The sequence below is a fragment of the Charadrius vociferus genome, unplaced genomic scaffold (assembly GCF_000708025.1).
Source record: "Charadrius vociferus isolate BGI_N301 unplaced genomic scaffold, ASM70802v2 scaffold565, whole genome shotgun sequence".
Classification (NCBI taxonomy): domain Eukaryota; kingdom Metazoa; phylum Chordata; class Aves; order Charadriiformes; family Charadriidae; genus Charadrius; species Charadrius vociferus.
This window is the reverse complement of record NW_009648358.1, coordinates 1,984,616-2,004,998: the sequence shown is the minus strand read 5'-3', so window position 1 is coordinate 2,004,998 and position 20,383 is coordinate 1,984,616. Positions and strand designations below refer to the sequence as shown.

The following is a 20,383-nucleotide window of genomic DNA, read 5'->3' as shown; positions in this document are numbered from 1 at the left end:
GCTGGCTAGTAGGGAAAACTTGGGGAGTTCGGTATTATAAGAAACTAAGACAAGATAGAGGTGGGCTAATACACATTAAAAAAGAACCGGCCTCACCTGATCCACTGCTAGTAGGCCCCAACCAAGTCCTAACTGATGATCTGGCTAAGAAAATAAGCCCCAACCAGACATTGACTGATAGTTTGACCAAAAAAGCAGAAAGTGATGTAACGAAAATTCCTGTAATGAGTAGTACCCAAACCCCTAATGAAAACTCTGGAGATAACTCCCTTTGGAAAATGATGCAAGCCGGTTACCTGGTGTTGAACAAAACTAACCCGAATCTTACTGAGCATTGTTGGTTGTGTTACGGAGTAAAACCGCCCTTTTATGAAGACAAAAACGGAGAAGATTAAATTTAATGTTTTTACAGCAAGGAGGAATGTGTGCAGCACTTAAAGGTGTATATGCAGATCACACTGAGATAGTAAAAAAACACAATGGCCAAACTTCGAGAAGGATTAAAAAGAAAAGGAGAAAAAGAGAATGGGAAGCACAACAAAGCTGGTATGAATCGTAGTTTAATCACTCTCCCTGGCTAACTACTCTAGTATCAACACTCGCTGGTCTGCTAGTGTTAATAATTCTCGTTTTGACTTTCGGGCCCTGTATATTCAACAAAATAGTTGCAATCGTAAAAAGCAGATTAGAAGCAGCCCATTTAATGCTTGTGACAAAAGCCGAGAACAAACCCATAGAGATACCAGAAACAGAAGAGACCTTTATTTTAAGTCGACAAGAGCTTAAACGGTTTGATGAACAAAATGGTAAAAAGTAAAAGGGGGGAAATTGTGACAAGCTCAGTATTGTTTGTTCACCAAACCTAAAAACTCTCATTGTTACAGTGTTTCATGAAAGGCAGCTGCTTGGCAGGATGGGGCAAGATAGCCAACATCTGCTAAGCAAACAAGGCCAGGCTGCAAGGTCGAGTTATGCTAACATCATAAATTGTGAAAAGACTTAGGAGGAAGGGAAAGGGGGAGGCTCAGTCAAGTCCTGCTAACATCATAAATTGTGATAAGACTTGGGAGGCTCAGGAAGACATGGAGCCTTCATCCCTGCGACCACCAAAAAGCAAAGGAAGAAAAAGGACGACCCCCTAGCAACAAACCGCGCAGACGCAGAGTACACCACTAAGAGAAACGCCTACACCAGAAGTAGAAGAGTATAAAACCAAAGACTTTTGTAACCTAGGTGCGCGCCGTCAGCGGAGTGAGACTCCCGGGCCGCCCAGCGCTGTTTTGCTTGCTGCCGCTTGCTAATAAATCCTTCAAATTTAATTGGCTCTGTCTCCTCGCCTCACTTTGTGAGACTAACTTATAACAGGGAGGAGAGATGAAAGACTGAGAGAAGAGCGAACTCACCAAAATGGCTGTTCAGAGTAAGGAAAGGTGTAAAAGTTTACGTGACCAAAGAAGCCAATGCTAAACCTAAACACCAGGGATACTGCCACAGTCCAGTGATTCCCAAACAAGTCTGTAGCAATGAGGTAGGTCAAATATCAAGCTGGATGTTAAGTCCACGTGTCAGGGTCTGTAGTGGTCCTAACCTGAAGGGTGTTGTACATTGAAGAGTTAGTGACCCACATAAAAGTTAACCTGATCAGGCAGAGGCGTGTGCTGTGCTATGTTATGCTGCACACAGCGCGTGGCCTCCAGGCCTGTGCTGTGCTGAATGTATCACATCGCTGCAGGATAAACTTAGCAGGTGAATCATAATGGAGGAGCTTGTAAAGGGTCCTGAACTGGCATCTGGTGATGATATTGCCAGCACATCCTTGTCTTTAACTTGAAGTGAAGCAGCATGTTTCTATATAAATATACTTTTCTTTGACAGTAGAAATTATAAACAGAGTTGTTTACTTTGAAGAACACACCTATAAAAACTGTAGAGATCACACCACCACTGAACCTCTGCATGCATGGTATATGCACAGTGTGCTGTGCCCTGAATAACGATCCATCAAATGCTGCACAGCCTGGGGGACATGTTGTCTCCAATAAATTGCATTTTAATCAGTTTCTTACTGGTGTCCAAAACGAACACTTGTAGTGATGCATTACAGGGTCCAGCTCACTGTGGTTCATGGCCATGCATGGGCATGCAAGGTAGGAAGGACTCCAATCAAAAGACTCAGTTTAAATACTTCTCTCAAGTGAGGGGGATATATACCCCCATGGAGGCATCTCACACCTCTATCACAAAGAGCACTCTGATTCGACGCTGGACAGTTGCTTCAGATGTGCCTGAGCCCAGGTAGCCAAACTCCCTGGAGAGTAATGGTGTTCTCAAGAGCAGAGGCTTCTGAAGTTCTGGATGATATGGAACCAATGACAGAGACTGACTATTCAGTATCTCTTCTGACACAGAAACTTAAGGGTATTAAAAGAAGTTAGTAGAAAGCAGTTAAAAAAACCCCAAAACACACAGAGGTAGCTGACAACAAACAGGATGCTGAATGATGGACTTCATGGTCAAAGGATGCTGGAGATTTATAACAATTGGCTGAACACAGCCAATGTTAGGACCCTGATGACATGACCAGCCTCCGCAGGGGCTTTCCCTCACACCCTCTGCTTAGGGGCCCAGGAGACTGTATTGGGCCCTGGCACTATTTTGGTACTAGGAGTGGTCTTTGTGAGAGGAGGACATGAATGCACTCAGCCAGTCACAGCCAGTTGCAGCTGGCCCTGTAATGGATGAAAAGAACTCATTTTATGCCTGCGGATAAGGGGCTGGGAAGTAGAGTGTAAAAAGAAAGCTGAAACTAGGAAGTGGATAAAGAAAGTTTTTGGAGAGAAGTTGAGTATGGGGAAGGGGGATGAAAGGTTTGAGTGTCTGTTTCACAGTTTGTTATATTGTTTTTTGTCAATACCTGAATCAACAACAAAAAGTTATATTAATCAGGAAGAAATTGCGTGAAACTCCCCAAGTCAAGACTGTTGCCCATAACAGAAGCCCATCTCAGCTGAGCTTTGGCACTTCGGTCCCTGCCTGAAGTACACTGCAGGTGCCTGCCTCCAGGTCTACCTCCTGATGGACCTCAGACCCAAGCCTCATAGCTTTGTCTCCAGGTCTATCTCTTTTGCTTATAAATGAGAGACAAGGCTCTGAGTGCACTAATAGGCATTTAATGGTCCTGACTAGCCACACGTGGAGCCTCTACCCACACCTATGAGACCAGGAGCTCTAAGCTATGCCCTAGACCTTCAGTCCCTCTCTGTGCTACATTAGAGGTGTACCAGTCTCCAGTTCAAACACAGCTGTGCCCATGCCTGGCCAAGGACTCCTAGTGTGACCTTGGCCCTGCCTTGTGATCACTGGACCTGAGCCTAGCTCTGACATATGAATTGACTTTGTGGTTTACCTTTGGACCTGCCTCATAGCCATGACATTGCCTTATGATCTGGACTCTTAGTTGGAGCTGTCTGTGATGTCTGGGCCTGTTCTGCTCAGGTCTTGCAGGACTGAGCCCTGGCTGGTGACGCTCCTGCCCTGCTAGCTGTAGGATCCCCCTTGCCTCCTGGTTTGTCTTTCTTTGGTGAGAAGCTGGCCCTTGCTGCTCTCTGATGGTGAGCTTAGGCCTCCTTGAGCCCTCTGCCGAGCACCAAGGAGCCCGGTCTCTGGTCACACAGGGCCTTATGCTTACAAAACTTCCTGATGTCCCCACAGCACTCACCCATTACTCACACCCGGGCTCCCCTTCCACCCAGCCAGACCCTCCTTCTCCCCCAGCTTGTGGCCAATGAGCCTCCAGGGACCATTGGGGTAGCTTGATCTCCTCACTCTGCCCCAGACCTCTCATGCCATGTCCCCTTCCAGTCTGCTGTCCCTGTCCTCTGTGTCCCCTGAGACAGCCTGCTAACACCCCACAGCCACTGAGCCACTCCTGAGCCCAGGTCTCTGTAAGGAGTGAGGACACACCTTGCTCAGAGGGGAGGCTGCTGTGTCTGAGCCCTGAGGGCGCTGACAGCACTTGTTGTCCCTGACCTCTCATGGGGCTTACCCCGTGTGGCCCATGGCCCAGGACCCCATCTCAGCCCCCCAGGGCCATCAGCACCTGCCCCAGTGAAGCCACAGCAGGGCCAGCCTCCAACTTCCCACAGACCTGCCCTGCCTGGCCATGGGCCCTCTTGATCCTAGCTTGCAGACTGATTTCCTGGCTTGACCTTGGACCTGCTCTGTCACTGTGATATTGCCTTATGATCTGAACACTTGGTTGGATCTGGCCACCATTTCAGGGTCTGTCCTGCTTCCCTTGCTCAGGTACCATGGGACTGGACTGCGGTCAGTGAGGTCCCTATCCCCGTGGCTCTTGTCCCTGTGGCTCCCATCCCATCCCATCCGATCCCATCCCATCCCATCCCATCCCATCGGGAACAACCAGCTCTCACTGCTCCCTGACCCTGGACTCCCCAGATGGACCCTGGCCCTAGTTCTTCTCTTGCTGTGTCCAGGGCTGTTGATGGACGCTGTTACTAGCATTTGACTCTGCCTTCCTGGGGTCAGACCTTGTGGTGTGGCACCAGTTGGTGAAGGCATTGCCCACCCTGGGGTCCCCCTGGGTATGACTCACCGTCTTCATGCAGCAGCCCTGCTCCTGCTGCTCCTGGTAGTCCAGCTAATTTACCACCCACATTATTGTCTGCTTATTCAGTGTATGTCTCTCTAATCTGGCTACAAGGATAGTCTCAGGGATTATGCTGAAGGCCTTGCTGAAGGCCTTACTAAAGTCAAGGTGTACAACATTCTCTGCTTTCCCCTTGTTTATAGAACAAGTCATCCCAGAAGAAAATGAGGTTGGTCAGGAGAGATTTGCCCTTGGAAAATCCATGGTGGCTTTTCCCATCACCTTTTATTCCTTGATGTGTCTTGCAATGCTCCCAGGAGGCTTTGCTTCATAGCCTTCTGTAGTGATTCAAACTCGAATACAATTGTACATCAAGGAGTTAGTGATCCACACAACAGCTGACGCAAGAAGGCACAGGCCTGTGCTGTGCCGAGCATACAGGTTGGCTCCCCATCTTGTGCTCTGCTGCACATCCCCCTGGTCTGCAGGGGAAACTTTGCATGCCAATCAGAAGGAAAGAACCTGTAGGTAGCTCCCACTTGGCATGGGTGATTGCACCCCCTGTGTCCTTGTATTTATCATAAAGTGAAGCAGTATGTTTTCATGTGAACATCCATTTGTTTCATAGTTGAAATGAATGGAATTGTTTTCTTCTTCAGAAAACCCTGCAAGAGTTCTAAAGACCAAAGTACCAGTCAACACCTATCTCCCTGGATGGGACCTGCACTTCATGCCGTGCCTTGACTGGTGGTCTGTCCAGTGCTGCACAACTTGGGGTTCCCTGCATCTGAGGGAATGTAAGATTATTTATACTAATCTAATTTTCCTTTTAATGCTAGCTGCAATAAATGTTATTTTAAGCAGTATCTTATGGAGTCTGAGTGCCTTTCTTAACACAGATCATAACGAAGACTAGCCCTAGTGACTTGCAGCAGTGCACTACACCTGTTCAGTGAATGCAGAGACCTGTAGTCTCCTAAATTCTCTTCCTTTACCTTTCTGAAAATCGGTCACTGTTTCAAATAATCAGGAACCTTCTCCAGTCATCCTAACTTTTCCTTAGTCATCTTTTTGCTGTTCTACCTAAAAAAGCTTTTCCTACTGCCTTCCACATCCCATGTCAGTTTTCCCTCCAGCAGAATTTTCATTTTTCAAATTCCATCACTGCATGCATGGGAAAAGCTTCTCTACTCCTGCCAGGTGGATTGTCCTTGCTTCCACCTCTTGTGCACTTTCTTTTTTAATTTGAGCTCAGTCAGAATGAAGGCACCTTCATCATCAGAGACAGCCTGTATATTACTTCAGCAGCAGGATATGTGGCATGTATGGAAGCAAGTAAAAGGCTTTGCGTGTAGGTGAGGCTAAAACTCATTCAATCATGGTGAGGAAGACCTTCAGGTTCTGGGTCAGAAACCTGTTGCTGGCCTGCGGGATGTGATCATTGGAAGTTATGCCATGAAAGCCACATCAACCTATGTCAAATCAAATATTCACGGGGGTGCATTAAGAAAATATCGGCTGTACAATGAAGGCTGAGCTCATGTCAGGTAAAAATGAATGTAAGAAAGACCTGATGTGGAATACCCCAATGACAGTCAAGCAATGACAAATGCCCCTGTCGCAATCTGAGAGAGAGCGAGGCAGCATTGCAGGCAACAATGTAAGTCTCTTCAGAATGGCACAGCAGTGCTGCAGAAAGATGCCAGGTGAGCTACAATCTCCTGTCTGAAGGATCTTGACCAGACACCTCATTCTCTTTGGCCTGGGGAAAAAACACAGTTCCACAGAACAACTGAGAAAGAAACCATCACTGAGAGCTAACAGCACCAAGGTCTGCACTGACAACCAGTTAGAGAGTCAGCTGCAGTCATTCTGGGTAAAATGATTTCTCTCTCTGTGAATGGTTGCTTCTGACCCTCATGGAAATCTAGCTTCCAGATTCACAATGCGGAATGAAGACAAACACAAAACAATTAACGTGCACCTTCCTACTGGCAAAAGAGCAGGAACAAGGAGGAGAACAAAATCTCCAGTTCTGTGTAGATTTTTGTGATTGGATGAGGGGCTTTGGTCCGTGAGCTGACCTGGACTTCATACCCTTTTGGGTAAAAAGTGCCTTTTATACTCGCAGGTGTCCAAGGCTCAGTTACTCAAGAGTCTGTTGGTTTAGGGAGAACTTCACAATGAACTACCTGGCAGAGGAAAGGGCAGCAGAGCCTTAGCTGACCTCTTTCTTGGAACAAGCATTGTCAAACAAGGATGTGTGACAGAATTGTTTGTACTGCTTTGCACAGCTGTGCCAGTTGTCCCAGGTAGCCTTCCAACAGCAGGAAGGTTTGCTTACTCTCTTTAGACCCCATGTCAAACAGACATACAAGACCTTTTGTGGGCTGACACTATCCTGACAGCCTGTTCTCGTCCAGATCTTCATTCGCTCATGGGTAGATTCTGTTGCTTTCAACTGGCCTTGCAGTAACTATCAGTTTGAGCACAGAAAACCAAAACAGGGTTCTAGGAAAGACCAAAACATGTCTTTCTAGTAAACCATCAAAGCAGAGCTTCTTATCCTCCACGTCTTTGCTTATTGTGGGTGTGTTCTGAACCTTAAATTCCAATTCTTGGAGAGAAAACATGGCTTTTGTATAACCCATGAAACAAAGCCCTGCATCAAACACATACAAAATTGTTGTGCAGGTCTGGAAACAGAAACTACACAGAAGTCAAATTCACCAGGTATAAAAAACACCTCTGGGATCAATTTTATTCTATACTCGCAGTGTGATGGTGTGAAAAAATTATCACTGACAAAGATGCAGCTGCTTTCTGGATATGTTTGTAGGTGCTAAAACGCAGGCCATTTGTAATGAGTTAGGCCTGTAACACAGGTCTGGACACTTAGACCATGTACGATAAACCAGATTAAAGGAAGGGTTGTTTAGGAGAGAGTCTTGAGGGACACTTGAAAGGCAGATTTGACTAAGTTAAATGTACTTGCCAAATCTTACATGCAACAAGGGAAGACCATAGTGGTAGAAATAAAAATAAAACCCTGTGAACACAACATGGCCCTGAACAAAAAAGGGATAAAGACTGAAAATAGTTGCACAGATCTGAGTTTTACTACAAACAGTGTGAGAAAACACCTTATTAGATGTAGACACACAGATTCATAGAATAATAGAATATCTCAAGTTGGAAGGGACCCATAAGGATCATCGAGTCCAAATCCCCGCTTCTCGCAGGACCAAATAAAACTAAACCACATGACTAAGAGCATCATCCAGATGCTCCTTGAACTCTGACAGGCTTGGTGCCATCACCACTTCTCTGGGGAGCCTGTTCCAGAGACCGACCACCCTCTCAATGAAGAACCTTTTCTTAATGTCCAATCTGAACCTACCCTGATGCAGCTTCATTCCATTTCCTTGTGTCCCATCGCTGGCCACCAGAGAGAGGTCAGCACCTCCCCCTATGCTGCCCTCCTTGAAGCAGTTGTAGACTGCAATGAGGTTACCCCTCAGCCTGCTCTTCTCCAAGCTGAACAAGCCAAGTGACCTCAGCCGCTCCTCATCTGTCTTGCCCTTGAGGCCTTTCACCATCTTGGTTGCCCTCCTCTGGACACACTCTCATAAGGAGTTTGATGTCCTTCTTATATTGAGGCCCCCAACACTGCACACAATACTCGAGATGTGGCCGCAGCAGTGCAGTGTAGAGTGGGACAATCACCTCCCTCGACCAGCTGGCTGTGCTGTGTGTGCTGTATCCCAGGACACAGCTGGCTCTTTTGGCTGCCAGGGCACACTGTTGACTCATATTCAACTTGCCATCAACCCAAGCCCCCGGATCTCTTTCTGTGGGGCTGCTCTCTAGCCTCTTGTCCCCCAACATGTATGTATAACCAGGATTACCCTGTCCCGGATGGAGTATCCAGCACTTGCTCTTGTTAAATTTCATAAAGTTGGTGATTGCTCAGCTCTGTAGACTACCCAGATGTCTCTGTAAGGCCTCTCCACCCTTGAGGGAGACCACAGCTCCTTCTAGCATAGTATCATCAGCATATGCCCACTTTGGCATGTTCTCTTCAGCCTTTTCATCTTCAGCTTTGAAGGACTCCCGATAAACATGATTTTGTAGACATGAAGCTTAAAAGCAAAGCAAGGTGTGATACACTCCCTGTGAATCTCAGGGTCCAGGCACACCTCCCAGGATTTTATTATATGCCAGACATTCTTCAGGTCACCTAGCACTAGAAAGCACTTCTGCCTTTCCTGATGTCTGTGGTACCACCTCACGTCCTGAGCTACACAAATGAAATGGGGACCCACTCTGCCTCTGAATATGAAAGAGGGAATCCGGGTACTTGTTTAAGTGTTCAGTGCCTTGGCTCACTGGTACACCTAACTGTTGTGGGTGTAGTTTACCAAAACCCAAACAGTTTATGGTGAAGTGTTAATAAAAACTTTTATTATAACATCCAAAGGAGGCAACATGCTGAGCTATATTCAGAAAAATTTAAGTCATTGAAAAGAAAAGAAAAGAAAAGAAAAGAAAAGAAAAGAAAAGAAAAGAAAAGAAAAGAAAAGAAAAGAAAAGAAAAGAAAAGAAAAGAAAAGAAAAGAAAAGAAAGAAAAGAAAAGAAAAAAGAAAAAGAAAAGCTCAATTATACATGCTAGGGTAACTTTGGAAACCCTTACTGACCTGACCTGGTGTCTGCTCAGACAAAATGTCTGACAGTTTTGGCCATAGTGGATAACTTGTTCCTTTCCTGTAGTGGAGACTCTCAGAAGACAGAAATTATTCAGGACTGTCCAGCTGACGTCTCAGCCAAGGACAGGGCTTCTCCCAAAGAGTTTCCATTAAAAAAGCACCATATTCCCCTAGTTTCAGAAAGCTTGCTAACCCTTACAGCTGTTTTCCCTTTGAATGCAGGGGAGGGTGAGAGAGAAGTTGAGGTACTAGCTGAGCTGCCCAGTCCCCTGGCTGTATCCATGTGACATGCTCTCAGACCGGCCTCTAGAAAGATTGAAATTTTCCCGCTAAAACTGCCTCCTTACTGCCTCCCTCTCAAGGAGATCTTCAACCATTCTGCTCAGCTATGCTAGGACTGTCTTAATGCTTTAAAGTATCTAGAAGCATCCCTTTGAGACTGGATGTCTTCTCCAACGCCTCGCAGGCTGGTAAACTGTTCCGTGCCTCAGTGAGAGGCAAAACTGTCCTTCTTTTCCTTTTTATTTCACCAGAATGTTTCAGTGTGGCAGGACCAACTGGTCTACATTGATCTGGATATTAACAAACATATGAAGAGCTAAGTAGAATATATGTACAAAACTTGTTATTGGTGTTTGATTGACCAGATGGTGTGGATTTTTGATTACCAACACACCTGGGAGACTCATTCTCTGTTCCCTTTCTCCATCAACATACAAACACATATTTTATAGGTAGGGATAATGTTTTCTGAGAAGCGCTTCTATCATCCGAAAAAGCAGAGAAGCTTTTTAGGCTTTCTAAAAGGCTGAAACAGAAGCAGTAGTCTTGACTTAAAAAAAAGTGAGAATTATTCTGTGCTTAAGTATAGATACTTACCTGCCAGACTATCTGTGGGAAAACAAAAAATACCAAACGAAAACAAACCAAAACACTTGGCTGATACCTGTGGAGTAGAGATCTTACAAAAAATAACACTTCCACTACAATCTTGTCTTTCTTAAGTCCTCAGATCGGCTTGGCAACAACAACTCAGCAAAGAGAATGTAGATTTCTGTGGCATGATTATTTTCACAAGAGGAAGCAGACTGAGGCAAAGAAAACCACACTGTCTAAACTTTTGGCAGCAGTGCAGACAGCCCACTTCTTCTCCTTAACAGAGATCACAGTCATCTCCATATATGTTCTAAGGAATTATGTCGTACTGACTTTGGGATTCCCCCCTCTCCCTCCCCTTTTTAAAAATCACATAGTGTTTTCTAAAGGTCAGAATGGTTTCTTTACTGTTTGTGCATTCTATTATTTCAATACAGAACAATAGCTTTTATAACTGAAATGCTTTTATAACTGAAATATATATGCTATTGTATATTATGATTGTCCCACAGACCATGAACACTCCTTTAGCTGGATTTCACAGTTCCTCTGTCATCTGCCAGGCCATTAAGTTACCCATGGCAGATCTAAGAGATACATTGCAAGTGCATGCCACAAACACATTTGGAATTGAATAATTTTTACTCTGTCTAGCCCTGAGAATAAAATAGTTTGCTATAAAACCTTCACACTCATCAGATCTTTTTTTAAATGTCCCAACTTTTCAAAGAAAATGTGCCCGGTTTTGACTTTCATCTCAATTGGTTTTCTCACACGTACCCTTTTTTATTTCCCTAGTTTTGTTAGTAGAATAATAGGCCAAGTCCTGTTCTCACTTATCTTCTGCCTAGCATGGCTCAGCTGCATTTTGTAAATTCAAAAAGGATCAATTGAAAGACAGTTCTGGTCTGTTACTACAACCATAGGAACAAATTGACTAATTATTGTCAGATTGACTACTAACTTCTAATCATGTTTTCCACCGCGAAGGTTTTCACATTTTTTGTTTTTATTAACATCCCAGTACCTAGTTGCAAACGAGGCTTAAAGGAACGTGAGCATTATTTCCCATTCTTTTCTCCAGTCCAACAGTCCTGATGTACTGGTGGAAAGCACTTTGTTATACAGAATAAAAAACTAATATTTGCTCTCTCTTCAATCAAAAATGGAGCTATTGAAACTAAAATCTGACCTAATCCCATTAAATTATTTTTATGGTGTCAAAGGTCAAACTTCTGAAGGGCAGCAGCGGGTGGGTCACAATTGAGACTGTATAAATTCCCAAGGGCTCAGCCAGTCTGTCTACACGCAGCTGGAAAGCTGTATTGCCTTTGGTGCTGAAGCTCTAAAGGTAAGCATTTCTCCAGGAAAATTTACCTCCGCAATGTATTATTTCTTGCTTATGCCTAAACTTAAAAAGAGAGCAATTATTGTGTTGTCTTTGATATCTTTAAGGACAGAATATTTACATTTTATTCTCTACAAATCTTCTCACCTGTGTGTATGTGTTCAGCACTATTTTATTATGCGTAAAACCTGAGTATTTGTTTTCAGGAGACTTTTGTAAAGTTTATTCTTTGTGCTTAAAATATTATTTTGTGCTTAAAATATTATTTTATTTCAGAGCAGCTTATCCTCTTGTTCAGTATCTTTTAAGTTTGACTTTGGCAGCCAAAGAGTAAGTTTGCTTGATTGACCTCCGGTTCAACAGAGTCCACTGAGAGCAGAACTGTGGCATTCAGTGAATTTGCTGGGTTTACTTTAGCATGAAATTCCTCTACTAGTTGCATCCCTAGAAAATACAGCTGGTCAACACTATACAAGATAAAAATGTGTGTGGGTGTACAGACTTATATTTTTACAATAATCTATAAATACAAACTTGTATACAGAAAGGAAAGCGAGAGAAAGGTATGTGCAAGTGTATGCGTATACTCACGAGCATGGTCACTAAAAACCTTGGTGGAGATTAATACTCCAAAGACAAACTCGAGATCCCAGCGTTAAGCACTTACATAAGGGGCTGGATTTTGGAAGACAACAAACTTTCACAATTTCTATAAATCATAGGAAACTAGATTCATGCTGAGCTCAAAAGTTGTGCTTTGTATAAGCTTTTACTGGTCTATGGCACAAACAAATATTCATTTAACAGCACTGTATTATGGTAGACATTGCCATTTTATCATGACTGCATTTCTATTCCACTTCAATGTCACTAACAAAATTTAATTTCTCAGAAAGGTTATAATGTAGTATATATATATTTAAGCAAAGCAAACTATATCTGAAAGCACAGTGGGGTAGAATATGAATTTTGTGCATTAGTCTTTCTCCTAGACCAGGTGACCTTACTCAAATTGTATTGCCTATCCATGCTTCCATTACTAAAACAAGGGTAAAGATACAAGCCTTTGAAGATCTACTGACAGTAAGTACTCTGCAACAAATAGATATTTTACTGCATTTATTTATTTTTAGAAAATAAAAATAGTCAGCCAGCCTCTTCTTTTACTTGTATCTGTCCAAACCTTGAGCAAGGCTACTGAAATTTGCACTTCAAATTTCCAGCTTTGCAAGTATATCAAAGACAGATCATATTTTCTTGTTTTCATCAAAGGTACTACGAAGTACCGAGGAATTCTAGCCTTCACTGAATGAAAATAAGTACAGGCAATTGTTGTTTGACTGCTTTGAAAAGGTAAACAGAAATCACATACAGATTTAAGACCTCTGAGGAACTTTACTGCCAAAAAGGCAACTGAATACAAATTCAGAAAGAAATAGATTTATGAATATAGAGTTTCTAACATGCACAAGAGGTGAGCACAGCAGTAGGCATGTTACCCCAGAATGACTTCAAAACTACTTGTTTATACTTCATTGCCTAAAAACTAATATTGAAGTGCGTTGTGCTGTGTTTGTATGGTATTCCATCAGTACATTGTCATTGTACTTCTGCTGTTTGCTCTAGACAATATTGGCTTCACAATGGGCTCCATCGGTGCAGCAAGCACGGAATTTTGTTTTGATGTATTCAAGGAGCTGAAAGTCCAGCACGTCAATGAGAACATCTTCTACTCCCCCCTGACCATCATTTCAGCTCTGTCCATGGTCTACCTAGGCGCAAGAGAAAACACCAGGGCTCAGATAGACAAGGTGAGGCTACGGTTAAGGATTTAAACCTTCCTGCTGCTCAACAGAGCCACAGCAATTAATTAGATGGTAATGTCTCTTGCATAGCTCAGAGGCTAAAACATCTGTATCCAGAGTTATCAAAAGCTGTGGACAGCTCAAACTCTCATAGTGTTAAACAAATACATCAGCCTTGAAACTGGATTTAAATTTGAATTTTATCATTGTTAGCAGTAGGATTCTCAAAGAGAACAACACATTCCAGTGGTCCTTTGTTTAGAATAAGGAAAGTAGATAAAATCTCCACGGAAAGAGCCAAAACATGTCTCCAGAACGCAAAATGTTTCATGTGAGTTTCCTACAGGTCTCACTTCCTTCAGAGACAGTGACTGGAAGAAAGTTAGTATTATTAGTAGCACACACTGGAGCTGATTTCTAGATGTTCAATAGAAAAAGAGGTCATCTAAGCAGGCAACAGTAGGCATAGCTATTCACAGATGGTACAGATGGATTGCACCTTTTGAGTAATCCAGCTTCTCAGTTAGCCAATAGGTTTACTTCAAACATCATGTGTTAATCTCAGCTGCATAACTTTTTTTTTTGGTCATACCTGTTATTTCAACTACTGTTATTTTCAATTACAGGTTGTTCACTTTGATAAAATCCCAGGATTTGGAGACACAACTGAATCTCAGGTACAGAAATAATTTCCTCTCCTTCTCTATGTCACTTTCTCCTGTCATTTTATCTAGCAGATAAAGCAGGCTTTTAGCAGTTCCAACCCCTCTCCAATAAGCAGCTACTGTTCTGCATCCAGCATTTGGGGGAACACTTCATTTGTAAGAACAGAGAACAGAGGAAACAGAGGATTCAGAACAAGTATAAGATGAAACCCAGCACCATACTATTGGGCAAATAGGGAAGATTACAGATATTTGTATGCTTAGGCAAGATAGCTGGATATTCCTGGTTAAATGGGACTGGTTGGGAATGGAGGAAAGCCTACCTGATCTGCTGGAGCTAGATTACTGGCACGGGTAATTAACAGTTCCCCTGAAAGATGTATGAGGAAATTACAGTAGAAAAACAGCACAGAATTGTATATTAGAAAATTACTACATCAGTGTAGTTATAGCAACAAGACATACAGGACAAAGAACAGTTTTGTAAGCAGAAACGTCTGAACTACTCTACTTTTCTCATATAGTACGAAAATACTACTAAGTACTAAAATGAGAATAACAAAATCTATCTTTTCATTTGTATTCACGCCAACCATTCAGTGCGGCACATCTGTAAGCGTCCACACTTCACTTAAAGACATGTTCACCCAAATCACCAAACCAAGTGACAATTATTCTGTCAGCTTTGCCAGTAGACTTTATGCTGAAGAGACATACCCAATCCTGCCGGTGAGTTGCTCTAAGATGTATTTTCATGTCAAAGCTGTACCATTCTGTAAGGCAAAAGCACTGTCAGAAGTCTAGGTTCTGTTAAAGAAGTCTTCTTCCATATGGAAGACAGGGTTCACAACTTCTCCCTATCACAGACCTAAAGATCTAGAGTCTTGAGAAGAAATGCGCCTAGCCAAGAAAATGTTTGTGCAAAGTGCAATCATGATCCAATCATTTTGAAGTATAATTAATACAGGTAACTTTTGTTGGAAAGAGCTAACTCCAAATGTTTTCTCAACTTGTAAAACAAACCTGAAAAATAACTTCAGATTCTTAAAAATATTCCAAGTTTTCCCATTGAAAGTAACATTTAATTTGAAATCAAAGGAAAATACTACTGCAAAATAAAAAGTTAAAAAGTGGGCAAAATGAAAAAAAACCCCATACTTCAAATTAAATGAATGACATTTTTGGATAAAACTTAGTTCTGGAAAATATTTTTACAAATGTGAGCATATGCTCTTGCTTGAAGCAATGAATGTCAAATCTTAAGATGCTTGCGAACTAGAATCATGACTTCATTAGCCTTAACAAGCAGATTATTTGTACCTGTTAATTTCAGTCTTGCATTTCACATTTGCAAAATGCTTTGACATTCTGTTCTGAAAACTGCATGCTCTTCATTTGCAGGAATTCTTAGAATGTGTCAAAGAACTGTATAAAGGAGGCTTGGAATCTATCAGCTTTCAAACAGCTGCAGATCAAGCCAGAGAGCTCATCAATTCCTGGGTTGAAAGTCAGACAAATGGTAAGAGCAAGCCAAGTATCAGCACAGGTATTTTCCCTTCTGCCACCATGTTTGAACAGCATATGAGAAAGCTTAAGTCAGGAGACAAAAATCCCCAAACCTCTCCCAGTGCTCCTTCTCCTGAATAACAGATCAGTTCCCAGATATGGAACTATCATTTAATGATTTTTTTTTTTTTCTCAGACACATCCCTTTTAGAGGACTCTCTATATCTGTAGGGGCTTTGCAGATATGTAATACTTTCTGTCCTGATGAAAGGGACAGAACTAGAGTATGCTTTGTAGACACTAACAAGTGGTTTGACACTAATGTTGAGAATCTGGATATCCTTTTGTCAGTGCACTTTGCCCTCAAGCTTCCCAGAGTTCTGTGCCTGTTGAGTAGGGCATGCAGTCATCAGGTACTTGAGAAATCTTAACAGGTAAAGGGCAATGGAAAACCATAGAATTAAGGAATGGTAGGAAGGTGTATGAAATACATAGAAGGAGGTATACCACAAATGGGATTTTTACCCTACTGCATCTCCATCTGGTTCCTCCATTCTTCCAATCTCTTCCTGGCCCCCTCAAAACATTCCTTTCCCTTATACTTGAAACACATGGCCTGAACAGCAAACACAGATAAAAGATGCTGAATTTTAACTGAAACGAAAATATTCCCAATCATCACACAACCTCTGGTGTGGTGGCATACTTTGAAGGTCATGATTGCTGGTGGGAAAGGACTAAGGGAGGAGCTTGCTTTGTGCATGAGGACTGCAGAATGAACAAGAACAAAGTATAAGAAGAAAGTCCTTTCCTGCTGCATACTTTATATAGAAATCTCCTTTCAACTTTGGTTTGAAGCAAGAAGTCTTTATGCTTACTGTTTGGGTTGGAGACCATCCTGGGATAAAAGGTTCCAGTGGACCTTCCCATTGTTACAAAATATAAAGGTTTATGCATTTTGTAACAAGTAAATCTCTGTGTCTTATATCTCTTATTATAATTCTTTACAGAGAGGAAACAACAGCTACTGCCAACAGCAGTGAGCAAATCCATCTTGGAAGTACAAGATTACAGCTGCAAAACCAAAACAATGTCCCTGCCCTATAATCTCCTCCCCACAAATTCTACACCCTTCATTTAACATTGTGATTGCCAAGTAAGATGTGTTATACACAGATGTGTTATATACATGTGTTCTCTTTTCCTATGCATTCTTAAAGGAATGATCAAAAATATCCTTCAACCGGGCTCTGTGGATTCCCAGACTGAAATGGTCCTTGTCAACGCCATTTACTTCAAAGGAATGTGGGAGAAAGCATTTAAGGATGAAGACACCCAGACAGTGCCATTCAGAATGACTGAGGTACATGGGCACACATCACCTTAAAGATGTCATCTTCTAGAATTCATGAAGAGAGTAGACAAGCTGCTATACAATCTTCCTGAACAAAAGCAATCAGTAGTTTTAACCATAAGTAGACATTTCTATACTCTAAGAATAATCTTTGTGAAAACTGTAATTATCTTATTTGGTTTTGCAGCAAGAAACAAAACCTGTGCAGATGATGTATCAGATCGGTACATTTAAAGTGGCAGTGATGCCTTCTGAGAAAATGAAGATCCTGGAGCTTCCATATGCCAGCGGGGAGCTGTGCATGTTGGTCATGTTGCCTGATGATGTCTCTGGCCTGGAGGAGGTATGGCCCTGGCGGCTGGGTTTCAGAAAACCATAAACACAGTGAAATTTAGGTGCTGCAAAGCCCTTCACAATAAAGTTACCCTAAAGCACTTCACCAGCACAGATCTGAACACTGGCGACATGGGATTGTTGCATAGAAGCATTCAGCTGTCTCAGTGGTCCTGCAATAGTTTGTGCTGAGCATGGATTGCCTAAGGAACAGGACACAGGCATGAGATATTGTCATTAGCAGGACAGTAGTTAGTCTGAATAGGAAAAGCTAAGTAAAAAATGAGAGTTCACTGAAATGTTTGTACACTAACTGAAAGAATCTAAATTATAAAAATTTAGCTGAAAACAGCTAAATTTCCTCAGTAATAACTGATAGTTCCGGTATGAGTAATTGGTTAGCATGAACACCAGGTTACTTGGAGGTCTTAAATGTAGATAGAGCTTACAACTCAAAAGCACACAATGCTTTTCAGAATATATTTCCCAAGCAAAGAAGATAAATAGGGAACAGCTTTAGGTGAAATTTGCTGATTAGCCATCTCATTAAGAAAATTAATTGGCAGTAAGCCTATTGACGAAATAGAAAGGAGGACAGAGCAGAGAAGAAAGAGTCATAGTTTGATTTCCTCCCTAGATAGATTAATCTGTGTATACCTAGAAAAAATGCCATGACAAGGGCAGTCAGTTTAAAAGAGAAAAAAACTCACCACTGGTACAGCATCGCCACAAAGGAAGTTGTGCTCTCATCCCAGTGATCTCGTTTGCTTGTCTCCTTGCAGCTTGAGAGTTCAATCACCGTCGAAAAACTCATGGAGTGGACCAGTTCTAATATGATGGAAGAGAGGAAAATGAAAGTGTTTCTCCCCCGCATGAAGATTGAAGAAAAATATAACCTCACATCTGTCTTAATGGCCTTGGGTATGACCGACCTGTTCAGCTCATCAGCCAATCTGTCTGGCATCTCTTCAGCAGAGCCCCTGAAGATGTCTGAAGCTGTCCATGAAGCATTTATAGAAATCTATGAAGCAGGCAGTGAGGTGGTAGGCTCAACAGGAGCTGGGATGGAGATTACAAGTGTCTCTGAAGAATTTAGGGCTGACCACCCTTTCCTCTTCTTGATCAAGCACAACCCAACCAACAGCATCCTTTTCTTTGGCAGATGTGTTTCCCCTTAAAGAGGAGAAAGCCGAAAGAATTTCTGTCCCTTACTGCAAGACCCAAAGCACTGCAGTATCAAGGGTAAAAAGAAACGCATACTCTCATCCATATTTTCTAAAACTGGAAGACTTTATTTAAAAAAGAAAAAAAGTTAAGTCAGAGAAATCATGCCACGAAAACAGAGGCCCTTTGCCTTTCCTTTCTGCAGAGCAATATTATTTACTTACGGATGAAAAGTTAAGGGAATGAAAATTGGACCCCAAAAAAGCATGAGCATGAACAGAGATGTTCATAGTGCAAGTTAACAATAATAGTGCGAAATCATAACACTGAAAGAACACAACCCCATTTATCAGCAGATGTTTTATGGACAAAAACCACAGCCTTCTAATTAACAAAGGTTTCTCTATGACCAGGCTTCGTGGTTATTCCTCTGGAATTAGTCACTTGAAAGCTCCCAGATTAAACTCCAAACTGCCACCAACCATTCCCACTCTGACAAGGAAATTGCTTTTTCTTTGTGCTCCTGATACTGCAAGGCTCTTCCTCACTTCCTAAAGATGCATTACAGAAATCTTATTCATATTTCTCCCTAAATCATTTTGGATCAATCATCATGACCAAATATGGCATGTTACTATTCAAATTGTTTTCCACGTATCCATATGTAACGGGTCTTGCGGATATACTCTTTTAGTCCTTTAATCATAATAAAAACATGTTTAAGCAAATGTGTTTCCTTTGGAGTATTTCAGGTGCACTTGGGACAGGGTAATCCTGGATATACATACAAATGTTGGGGGATAAAAGGCTGGAGAGCAGCCCTGCAGAAAGAGATCGGGGGCTTGGGCTGATGGCAAGTTGAACATGAGTCAACAGTGTGCCCTGGCAGCCAAAAGAGCCAGCTGTGTCCTGGGATACATCACACACAGCACAGCCAGCTGGTCGAGGGAGGTGATTGTCCCACTCTACACTGCACTGCTGCGGCCACATCTCGAGTATTGTGTGCAGTGTTGGGGGCCTCAATATAAGAAGGACATCAAACTCCTTATGAGAGTGTGTCCAGAGGAGGGCAACCAAGATGGTGAAAGGCCTCAAGGGCAAGACAGATGAGGAGCGGCTGAGGTCACTTGGCTTGTTCAGCTTGGAGAAGAGCAGGCTGAGGGGTAACCTCATTGCAGTCTACAACTGCTTCAAGGAGGGCAGCATAGGGGGAGGTGCTGACCTCTCTCTGGTGGCCAGCGATGGGACACAAGGAAATGGAATGAAGCTACATCAGGGGAGGTTCAGATTGGACATTAAGAAAAGGTTCTTCATTGAGAGGGTGGTCGGTCTCTGGAACAGGCTCCCCAGAGAAGTGGTGATGGCACCAAGCCTGTCAGAGTTCAAGGAGCATCTGGATAATGCTCTTAGTCATATGGTTTAGTTTTATTTGGTCCTGCGAGAAGCAGGCATTTGGACTCGATGATCCTTATGGGTCCCTTCCAACTTGAGATATTCTGTGATTTTTTTATCAGAGTTGGTTCATTTCTTACAGAGAGATGAGGAATGAGAGTCTGTCCTAACTCTGGGCTAAGACACAATATTGAGATTTTCTATCAGGAAGGAACCAGCATGACTCATAATCCCTCATGCATACAACTCAAACTAGTCAGATATAACAGTTTCAGCATAAACCATGATTCAGCCAGTCTCTCTGAAACAGGAGTGTATAAACAGTTTGGAAGGCAGCTGGATACATGCAGAAATCTACTTCCCACTGAGACACAACACTGCCACAGAGAACACACGGGAATGGCAATTGGGAAGGAGTTTTCTCCTTATCTTTGTGGTGTGTTTATGAAGCTTTATAGGCTCTTACTTTGTAACTGAAGAGAAATCATCGTGTTAAGAGAAGCAATGTCTATGGCCAGTTATAGTTTCTCTCTGGAATGAACTATTCTTCCCTTTGTCACTGAAGCAAGAAAGGAAACAGAGCTGTGAGGAACTGTCACAGAGAATACCAGAAGAGTGAACGAG

The 20,383-nt window shown here is 42.6% G+C and overlaps 1 protein-coding gene across 1 annotated transcript; it reads left to right on the top strand.

Moving 5' to 3' along the window:
* The first annotated feature begins 11,501 nt into the window (after positions 1–11,501).
* On the top strand, positions 11,502–18,496 carry LOC104286644 (ovalbumin-like). The gene is made up of 8 exons (XM_009885258.1): positions 11,502–11,543; positions 13,167–13,351; positions 13,972–14,022; positions 14,611–14,739; positions 15,412–15,529; positions 16,737–16,879; positions 17,058–17,213; positions 17,986–18,496. Exons 2-8 carry the CDS (start codon positions 13,184–13,186, stop codon positions 18,379–18,381), a joined length of 1,161 nt encoding a protein of 386 aa, XP_009883560.1. The 5' UTR covers positions 11,502–11,543; positions 13,167–13,183; the 3' UTR covers positions 18,382–18,496.
* Positions 18,497–20,383: the final 1,887 nt, after the last annotated feature.